General features: G+C 38.3%; 1 protein-coding gene across 1 annotated transcript in view; it reads right to left on the reverse strand.

Moving 5' to 3' along the window:
* The window catches only part of LOC127626119 (ankyrin repeat domain-containing protein 13C-like), a 31,120-nt gene extending 22,290 nt beyond the window's left edge, over nt 1–8,830 (reverse strand). Inside the window, exons 1-3 of the mRNA XM_052101686.1 lie at nt 8,400–8,830; nt 6,066–6,107; nt 941–1,045 (exon numbers count right to left, since the gene is read on the reverse strand). Coding sequence (XP_051957646.1) covers nt 941–1,045; nt 6,066–6,107; nt 8,400–8,673 — 421 coding nt within the window. The 5' untranslated portion in view covers nt 8,674–8,830. The remainder of the gene's footprint in view (nt 1–940; nt 1,046–6,065; nt 6,108–8,399) is intronic.
* Between the last annotated feature and the right edge of the window lie 2,846 nt (nt 8,831–11,676).

Below are 11,676 nucleotides of genomic sequence, written 5' to 3' on the forward strand. Positions count from 1 at the left end.
ACAATCAATCGGCATAAGCGGAACTATTCGATCGACAATCAATCGGCATAAGCGCAACTATTCGATCGACAATCAATCGGCATAAGCGCAACTATTCGATCGACAATCAATCGGCATAATCGCAACTATTCGATCGACAATCAATCGGCATAAGCGCAACTATTCGATCGACAATCAATCGGCATAATCGCAACTATTCGAGCGACAATCAATCGGCATAAGCGCAACTATTCGAGCGACAATCAATCGGCATAATCGCAACTATTCGAGCGACAATCAATCGGAATAAGCGCAACCATTCGATCGACAATCAATCGGAATAATCGCAACCATTCGTTCGACAATCAATCGGCATAATCGCAACTATTCGATTGACAATCAATCTGCATAATCGCAATCACTAGTTTGATAATTTATCATAATTTGTTTGACAATTAATCGTCAGCCAAATTTTTAAATCGTGATTTAGAACTTGAAAGATTTGGACCCCACTGACTTGCATTGTATGGATATATTCACCTCATATCTCATTCAAAATATCTTCGTTTGTGTTCCGCAAAAGAAATAAAGTCATACGAGTTTGAGATGATTAAAGGTGAGTAAATGATGAGAGAATTATAATTTTTAGGTAAACTGTTCCTTTAAGACACAGAAATGCTGAAAGAGGTAATGACAAAAAGATACAGAAACGTCATCTGGATTTATTTCACACTATTTATGATATTTGTTCATTTATAGTACTAAAGTTCTTACTCTAAATTAGTAAGAAAGACTCCTGGACAGACCATAAAACCAGCCAATCAGATTGGAGCTTGTGATATTAGCTGAAAGTTCTTTATTACACTGAAATAATTGTGAAGGTTAAACAGTGTTATTTCAGTGATTACAGGCCTATAAACTCGCTGTAAGATCCATGTAGACACAAACACACGTGACTCACTCATCTGTCTGTCTCCGTAACTGATGGCCTCGGCGAGCGGGCTCCATCCCTGAGCGTTCTTCACCTTCACTGGTGCATTATGGGCTAGCAGGAGATGAGCACATTCTGAGGAGGAGAGAGAAATTAAGATGTTTAGAAAAGACTTATTGAAAGTCTGGTGAAAAAACTGATCAAAGATCAATGTTTGATTTCAAATAAACCCCCTCACATAAAGAAATCATCTGGACACTTAAAAATGAGTAATGACGAGAGTGATCGCTTTACTTCACAATGCTTTTCTTCATGTTAGTGTTTCTGTCGCTGGATTTTAAAGTATCGGTTGCTGTTGAAAAATGTCGGTGCATCCCTCAGTTAAAGTGTGAAAAATGTTTTAAACAGACTTTACTTTCTCTAGGCACTTTTAGCACTATAAACTCCTAGCTGAAGAAACATCCATATATTCTTTTCCTATCAAATCAGATGTTTTAGCCTTTAAAAGTGTGCTAGTGCTATCTTTCTTTCAAATACATGACATCTGCAACGATATATATATTGAAAAAACATTCAGACATTTTTAGGTGTGAGTCAAGTGCAAAAATATAAGGCACGCAAGAAGAACTTGCAAACTACTGACTCGCTGCATGAGCAACACAAAGGAAACAGTGCTATTAAAGTCACGCTGAGTTCCAGCACAGGAATACTAGCGCACTGCTAACTGCAGTATATACTGTATTCTATACTTAGCGGGTTTTGCTAAGGTAAGCAGTCATCCTGCAGCATTTGAGCAAACAATCCCATAAGACTTACATTGAAGGAGGCAATCTAGTCATATCTAGAGAGCACAATATCATACGCCCCCTTTCAACCAAATATTAGATGCATTGGGACAATGCTAAAGTGAGGTGTATAAACCAGCGGTTGACTGATGTGCTAAAACAAGCATAAAACAAACTTTGCCAGTTATGTGCAACTTAAATAGGAAATAATTGTTCATTTAAAAATGCTTAAAAAGTGCAAATATATATACACATGCACAAGACTTGATGAAAAGCACACACATCTGAAGCTCAGGTAATACAGGTGTTACTTTCAAAATATTCATAACTTCAGTCTTGACTAACACAAAATAGGTATTATTTGAAAGTTTAGAAACTCTACTTTATAATCCATGTAGACATTATGACCAAAACTGAACAAGTGCTTTGAAATTTGCAGATTAATCAGAAATGTTCCGTTTTTATAATTAATAAAAAAAAATTGCATTGTACATATTATTGTAATTAGTAAAAACATCAAACTGATCAAATATTCATGTGTCATATGTTGTTGGAAATCTCTCAAAGAGTAAAATACAACCAGCCTATTTGTTTTACTCAACGACAAAAATATAGTGAGTAACAGCTAAATATGTGTTTGACAATTATGTTGCTGTTGCTTATAACTTCATGAAAAACAAACGGAACATAAAATATCACATATGATTATTTAGAGTCTGTGATTATCTTTCAATGGAGGCCACACACAAGATAATCAGATGTATAGATCATTAGATAATCCACATGAAGCACAATGTTACATATGACCACCAGGAGATGGCGCCATATACACGACAGAGACGCAATGATGACTCAAATGACACAGAATGAAACTCATTCTGTGAAATCTCATGAGTAAAATCATGTCTGCATGCTATGCAAACCTTTAGTCATTGTTGTGTTTGCATGTGTAATTAGTTCTTATGTACAATTATTATCTTTTATTTGTTTGGAGATGTTTTTGGATAAATTGTTGTAAAATGCTGTAACTTTTTATTTCTTTGTCGTATCAACACAGAATTGTTCTCAGATACAGTTGACATGATTGTGAACCAAACAAAAGCTTTTGTTTTTCTGAGCCACCTTATTTACACCCAGAGATGTATAGAGTAGGATTTTGGCTCAATTTTCTTTGTGATTGTTTCTCTGGCAAATTGAAAAATTTGAAAAGTTTTCTTTACAATGATACAAACATTTGACCCTCCTTTACTTTTGGGTATCCCACTGAAACAGGAAATCTTTAAAAACACCCTCAGAAGGGGGTCTGGGTATCTCAGTGAGTATTGACGCTGACTATCACACCTGGAGTCACGAGTTTGAATCCAGGGCGTGCTGAGTGACTCCAGTCAGGTCTCCTAAGCAACCAAATTGGCCCGGTTGCTAGGGAGGGTAGAGTCACATGGGGTAACCTCCTCGTGGTGATGATTAGTGGTTCTCTCAATGGGGCGTGTGGTGAGTTGTGTGTGGATCGCAGAGAGTAGCATGAGCCTCCACATGCTGTGAGTCTCCGCGGTGTCATGCACAACGAGTCACGTGATCAGATGCGCGGATTGACGGTCTCAGAAGGGGAGACAACTGAGACTCGTCCTCCACCACCCGGATTGATAACCGTGCCACCACGAGGACCTAGTGGGAATAGGGCGTTCCAACATTGGTAAAAAAAAAAGGGGGAACATCTCAAGGGATAAAAAAACACCTTCAGAGCTTAAAGGGTTGATATCATGCAGTAATACACTGAACTATGTGCTTCTCTCTGTAGATAAATGCTTAGTACATTTAATTCCACACATTTCTGCTCATTCACAGCGAAATCAGTGTCTTTATTTTGAAATTTAAGCACAAAATCAATATAGAAGAAATTCAATATAGAATCGAAAAAGAGAAACCCAGATTGGGTTCATTTCACAGCTAGTATGTCTGTAAAGCACGTTCATGCACTGAGAAAAGTGCAACTGACACAGCACAACAAAATGTACAGAATACATGTTGTAGATCTTTTAAATTGACATCTCATGTCGTGCCATACTCATGTGCAAGACACTAAAACACAGCGAGACGTGATGCAACACAAGGGTCAGAGACGTCCATTTAGCTCTTAAAAAATATGTTAAGTGTGAACATTAGTGAACGGCCCATAATGGATCCAGCAGGGTTCAGATATGGGATTTTAATAGCTGATAGGATATCTTGAGAGGAAGGTGGCCGGTATAATGTAAATGGGACAATGAATGCAAATTAGACATACGCAAAGTTATTTAAATTAACACAAATTTTAAAACATTCTCCCAGATGACCGCTTTTAAAGTCAACATGGAACAGCATCCACAGCAACCATTTAACTTCCATAATGTGACCTACACCGTAAAACCTTTACACTCACCAGCATTAAATTACAGTTTACTAGGGGTGTATATCGGACCTTTCAACACGATACGATCTTATATCGATTCTCTTGGCCTGCAATCCGATATCTGTCGATACACGATACATATGTCAAAGTCCGTGCTATCCGCGGTTTTCTTGGCTACAACTTCCACAGTTGTAATGAGAAATTCTGTCAGTTAACTGGGATAAATGTTAATAAGTGTGTTGATGTGTCGACGTGTAAAGTCTTATAACTGATGCTGGAGCAGGTGTTTCTCTTCCCATCATTAGTGCTGTTCAGAATGGTGCCGTTGTCAAATGTGTCGCATGCGCAACGATATCGATGGAAGCCCGAATTAATCACGCATGCGAGCAGTTTGTGTGAGCGTTTCCAACAGGAGCTCACGTTTTAAGGAGCGCCCGGTTGGCGTGCTCACACAAATCCGGTCAATGAAGCTGGTGTTTCGTGGGAAGCTCGGTTGACATGGACAGCAGAGCACATTTAGCGGTCATAAAGTCAAATGAAGGTAATAAGGTTGCTTCATCACCTGACGGAAATGCGTACAGATGTGGCTGACATGAGAGCATTAAAATAAAGGTGCATCTTAAAAAATGTCTATCGATATTTATGCGTTGTATTAATAACATTGGATCGTTGGTTATTGGATCGATGCATCGTTACACCCCTACGGTTTACTATTGGATTTTATTACATAAGGCTTTTAGAAAGGCTTCATTCCCATACATTTACAGCTTAACATTTTCCAAAAACTGGCTCAGCCTTGGTCAGGGGTTTTCAAAGTCTTAAACAGTGTGCCTCCCCCACCCCACTGATGCAAGACCGCACCCCCCTCAACCCCCCGACATTCCTTTCTGGGGCCCTTTTATGTTGTTGGAGATTGATATATATACAATAATGTTGTCTATAGGCCTATACAATAGCCAAGTACATAATTAATAATACATGTCAAAAATATCTTCCACTTAAAACAGCAGTACATTCTCTCATACACGTGATGTGACAATTAATAGTATTCGAACGCCATAAATCTACGGGCTATTAAGCTGGATTAAGTCATTCATGATCATTTATCTTGACAATACATTTTGATTGTATTTATATATCTTTTGATTTTACTTGGTGAATTTATCATCAGTCTCCACGCCTACACGGACAAGCTCTGGCGCTCCCCTGGAGAGGCGAGCCACCCAGTTTGAAAACCAGGCCTAGGTGATGTCAGCCGAAAGGAATGTCTTTCAGAGGCGGAGCAACTCATTACATATTAATCAAAAGATTACGAAGACAAAGTATTTCTTTGTAATAAAGTGCACTGATTAAATATTCACTGTGCCACCAAGGATGAGTATTAAGTGGGTAAACAGAGTTGATTAAACTGAAAATCTTTTGTAGCACAGATCAGACAAACCGATCATCATTTCTCATTCACACATCACTGAATCAGCAAGCGAGGCCTTTCTATTTCTGTCGCCTTACGCAGAGAAAACGGCTTGAATTATTAATAAGCTTGTAGTATGTTAATGAAATTAAGAGTGTAGCGTCCACTCCCAAGGGAGCCGTACATTAATATTTCAGGATGTCCTGCGTTCCCAACACACACATGCTCTTACAGAACAAATATATCCTGTATTCTCTAAAGAAAATGGGTCTGCATGAAATCTGCATGAAACCAGTTAAATACAGTAAATCAGGCCAGCTGTCACCCAACCGTAAGATATCACATCTAAAGACAGAAATATCAGAATGCACCGCGACGACAAAACTCTACATCACCGTACTTCAGACATTAATATTCAATATATTCCTTTAAGACTGATTGTAACAAGATATTCACATCAAAATAAACATTGGGGTCAAAGGTTATCCATTATTCTGCAGTGTATTAGGAAACAAACGTCATGTGTAACCCAGGAGCATCACACCAGATCCTCATAGTCATGTGACTCACCTTTATGACCCATCATAACAGCCAGATGAAGAGGTGTGTTACCTGAAACAGAATAATCATAACTGAGTCACTACAATTATGATGATCCAAAGACAACACAAATGATTCATTCAGCAGGAACATTAAACAGCACATGTAACTGCACACACAGCAGGTTCTAGATCAGTATGGTTCTGATTTAATATAGTCATAATTGTTATAGTCTTACACTGAAAAAATTACTAGAAAGATTTATTTCATTTTAATTTCGCAAGTTTTTGCACCCAGTTTTTGTACATTTAAATGGAATAAGATTCAGTAAAATCTACTTCATGAAATTAGAATATTAAAGTGAGTAAATTTAAATTAAACGTTTTAATTAATACAGTAGCTTTTACTTACAAATCTGTAAATATAAACTGGACTCAAATAAACTTAGTACATTTGTTTTAAAAACAATTTATTATAACATTTTACATTTTGAACTTTTCTTATGATCACGTTTAATCATGTAAGAAATGACATACAGAACTTCCATGAGGACACTTCATGCTATAGAGTCTATAAGTCAACATCACTTTGCATTAATAGCAAGAGAAACAGAGATGTTCACACAGACCTCAACATTATCTCTGTAACAATCAACAGATCATAAACGGTTCTGAGGAAATATATTTCAGGATAATTAAGGTTCTAGATCAGCAGGATTCAAGATCACTTTGTCACTGATCATTAAATAAATACATCACTGTTGTTTTGGATCAGCATGATTCTAGATCACTTTGTCACTGATCATTAAATAAATACATCACTGTTGTTCTGGATCAGCATGATTCTAGATCACTTTGTTACTGATCATTAAAGTTCTAATTACTATTTTCTGGATCAGCATGATTCTAGATCACTTTGTTACTGATCATTAAAGTTCAAATTACTATTTTCTGGATCAGCATGATTCTAGATCACTTTGTTACTGATCATTAAAGTTCTAATTACTATTTTCTGGATCAGCATGATTCTAGATCACTTTGTTACTGATCATTAAAGTTCTAATTACTGTTTTCTGGATCAGCATGATTCTAGATCACTTTGTTACTGATCATTAAAGTTCTAATTACTGTTTTCTGGATCAGCATGATTCTAGATCACTTTGTTACTGATCATTAAATAAATACATCACTGTTGTTCTGGATCAGCATGATTCTAGATCACTTTGTTACTGATCATTAAATAAATACATCACTGTTGTTCTGGATCAGCATGATTCTAGATCACTTTGTTACTGATCATTAAATAAATACATCACTGTTGTTCTGGATCAGCATGATTCTAGATCACTTTGTCACTGATCATTAAATAAATACATCACTGTTGTTCTGGATCAGCATGATTCTAGATCACTTTGTTACTGATCATTAAAGTTCTAATTACTATTTTCTGGATCAGCATGATTCTAGATCACTTTGTTACTGATCATTAAAGTTCAAATTACTATTTTCTGGATCAGCATGATTATAGATCACTGTTACTGATCATTAAAGTTCTAATTACTGTTTTCTGGATCAGCATGATTCTAGATCACTTTGTTACTGATCATTAAAGTTCTAATTACTGTTTTCTGGATCAGCATGATTCTAGATCACTTTGTTACTGATCATTAAAGTTCTAATTACTGTTTCTGGATCAGCATGATTCTAGATCACTTTGTTACTGATCATTAAAGTTCTAATTACTGTTTCTGGATCAGCATGATTCTAGATCACTTTGTTACTGATCATTAAATAAATACATCACTGTTGTTCTGGATCAGCATGATTCTAGATCACTTTGTCACTGATCATTAAAGTTCTAATTACTGTTTTCTGGATCAGCATGATTCTAGATCACTTTGTTACTGATCATTAAAGTTCTAATTACTGTTTTCTGGATCAGCATGATTCTAGATCACTTTGTTACTGATCATTAAAGTTCAAATTACTATTTTCTGGATCAGCATGATTCTAAATCACTTTGTCACTGATCATTAAATAAATACATCACTGTTGTTCTGGATCAGCATGATTCTAGATCACTTTGTTACTGATCATTAAAGTTCTAATTACTGTTTTTCTGGATCAGCATGATTCTAGATCACTATGTTTCTAACAATTAAAGTTCTAAATCAATGTGGTTCTGGATCAGCATGATCATAGGTCACTGTCACAGATACAGTTCTAAATCACTGTTTTTCTGGATTACTGTGGATCGTTATGGTTCTTGAATATTAATGTTTTAGATAACTGTTGCTTTGGTTCAGTACGGTTCTAAATCATTTTGGTTCTAGATCACTGTGGTTGTGGTTCGTGTATGTCTCACCGTGCACATCTTTCTGCGTGATGTTCTGAGTTCGGATGAGCGATGACAGTCTTCGCACGTCTCCCCTGAACACACACTCATGCACGGGATATACACTCTCCGGGTCGCTGTGGTTCTGGTTCTGTTGTGAGCTTGATCGGATGATCTTGTGGTTGATCTTGTTGCTCTTGTTGGCTTTGATGGGCCCGGTGTCCGCCGCCTCTTCGTCCGGCTCCAGTAGATCCAGACCCGCCTTGCGCTCTCGGCGGACCGAGCGGATCTTCTCTCCCGTCATATTCACACACACAGCAGCCCACACAACATGAACACGCTCCGGTGATTTAACGGACACGGACAGGAATTCGACGCGCTGAACAGCGAAGAACCAATACACACACACTCACACACACACACTCACACCCTACGAGTCAGAGCCATCTGCCATCTTCCGCTCCCTCTCTCGCGAGAATCACATTCGGGGAGGAAATAGACAACGATGGAGACAGGACGTAGTCTCGCGAGAATAAGGAGGCGCTCCCTCGGGTCTAGAAACATTCCTCTACTCTCGCGAGAATGGTGTACAGGTTGGTAGGAGATGGGGTGGACTCGCGAGAGGCTCTGTATTAATGGCTTGTTTCCACCACATAAATGACATTACGAGAATAAACAATTATAAGTTCCCTTAACAGTGTGACATCAGTGGAAACTTGCTGAGTGGACCAGACATGCGCACTGTGCACTGCCGACATCTACTGGACATGCTGGAGTTTATTTCATTGCAAAGTTGCTTCCGAAATTTATATTTTCTGGCAAAAGTCATTTTATTTAATTTATTGATCTGAACAACTTCTTGCTCAGATGTTTATCATCTAAACTGGAAGCTTCGCAAGCTTCTTGTTTCAAAAGTTATTTATTCAAATTTTTAAATTCTGTCATATTTTACACGCCCTCATTTTGAATTTGAGCCAAAAATTAAACAAAAAAAGGAGAATTTATGAAGATTTTTCTATCACCCTGGAGTTGCGAGTTTGAATCTAGGGTGTGCCGAGTGACTCCAGTCAGGTCTCCTTAGCAACCAAATTGGCCCGGTTGCTAGGGAGGTTAGAGTCACATGGGGTAACCTCCTCGTGGTGGTGATTAGTGGTTCTCGCTCTCAATGGGGCATGTGGTGAGTTGTGTGTGGATCGTGGAGAGTAGCATGAGCCTCCACATGCTGTGAGTCTCCGCGGCATCATGCACAACGAGTCACGTGATCAGATGCGCGGATTGATGGTCTCAGAAGCGGAGGCAACTGAGACTCGTCCTCCACCACCCGGATTGAGGCGAGTAACCACGATGACCTACTAAGTAGTGGGAATTGGGCATTCCAACATTGAGAGAAAAGGGGGTAAATCTAAAAATAAAAATCACTGAGTCAGTGAGTCGAGTGCGCGAACCGATACGTGAATGAATCATTCTTTTAAGTTGGTTCTTTCATCCGGTTCACAAATCGGACAGAACGATTTATTTTCTGATTCAGTGACTTAATGATCCAGTCACAAACGTTCTCGAGTCAACAGCCTGATAACCTTTCTTACTATCTTAGACATAGAAGGATGTGTTTGATTTGAAAACTAATGTGTTTAAATAGCCATATTATTGCATTATTAATAATATGGTCGCAAGCTGCAATCGGGGTCCAAGCCCATGTAAAAAGTAGATTATTAAATAGCCAAATTTGACAGAACAGATACTGTGGACACAGTTGTTTCGGTGTCAAAAGTTCAACTGCTTTGATCACAGCTGCATAGTTTAGATTTTTTAAAGCTATAGCACCACCTCACATCGGAAATTGCTGAAATTTGGCATGTTCCCTCAGATTGTCCTGTTCTCCATGTGTATGTTCGTTTTGTTACGTTAGGATATTGTGCTTACAAGCTACAGGCCAATAAGTCATTATAGTCCACACCCCAAAAATGTACAAATGAACAAATCAAAATTCTTTTATAATTTTTTGTCAGGACCATACAAAATGTTGTGCCAATTGGACGATTTGCCTAGAACAGGTTAAAAAAAAAAAAATACTTTTTTCAGCAGGCGAAACGTCTTAATGTGCAAAAGCAAATCCGCTGGACCGTATATTTGGGAGCACTGAAGGATTCAGAGGAAATAAAAAATAATAATTCTAGCCTGTACAGTTCCGGAGGTATTAGCAAAACAAAAAATTAATTAGCTTATTATAGCACCACCTTGAGGCCGATTCTCCCAAAATTTGGTATACAGCCTAACTTTGGCAACCTGTAAGTGGATAACAAATTTCAGAATGTTTCACAAAAACAACAAGTTATTAGCAGCTGAAATTTGATTAGCTGATGGCGGCCATTTTTGTTGATCTGTCCAATCAGTATTTTAAGGATTTGTTAGCACTCCAATCAGAATTGGATGGAATTGGTGCGCATCCTCAAAATGTCTTTGTGTCGAAGTTTACCAAGTTTTATTACGTGTGGACTTTGCGTTTAGAAGATATAGCTGTATAAGTGAAAATGGGCCAAACAATTTATGGACTTGTAACTCTGAAGTGCTTTGACGAAACTAAATTCTTTAAAAAACATTTTGCCATGAAGGTCTGTAGATGATATATGCCAAAATTCGTGCGAATTGGACAAATGGCCAATGAGGAGTTCATAACAGTATGCTTTTACAGATGATTTTATAGACTGAAATTACAGCTAATTCCGATATATCAACATGTAAACACTGTAAAATAAACATATATTTTGATTAAAAAAAAATGATCCCCTTTTCTCCCCAATTTGTAACGACCAATTCCCAATGCGCTCTGAGTCCTCGTGGTGGCGTAGTGACTCGCCTCAATCCGGGTGGTGGAGGACTCGCCTCCGCGTCTGAGACCGTCAATCCGCGCATCTGATCACGTGAATTGTTGAGCGTGTTACCGTGGAGACGTAGCGCGTGTGGAGACTTCACGCTATTCTCCGCGGCATCCACGCACAACTCACAAGAACCACATTATAGTGACCACAAGGAGGTTACCCCATGTGACTCTACCCTCCCTAGCAACCAGCCCAATTTGGTTGCTAAGGAGACCTGACTGGAGTCACTCAGCAGGCCCTGAATTCAAACTCATGACTCCAGGTGTGATAGTCGTCGTCAATACTCATGGCCCACCAAAATAAACATATTTAATTGATCGTTCAAGCTATGATACCTCTGATGTCTCCTCCTACAAAATCTAAACCTGTTTTCTGCTGTTTGGTTTTGCTGCAGTGTTTGTTTGTGTCACAGAAAGACCAGTGTAGAA

This window comes from Xyrauchen texanus, chromosome 32 (genome assembly GCF_025860055.1).
Source record: "Xyrauchen texanus isolate HMW12.3.18 chromosome 32, RBS_HiC_50CHRs, whole genome shotgun sequence".
NCBI classification, from domain to species: Eukaryota; Metazoa; Chordata; class Actinopteri; order Cypriniformes; family Catostomidae; genus Xyrauchen; species Xyrauchen texanus.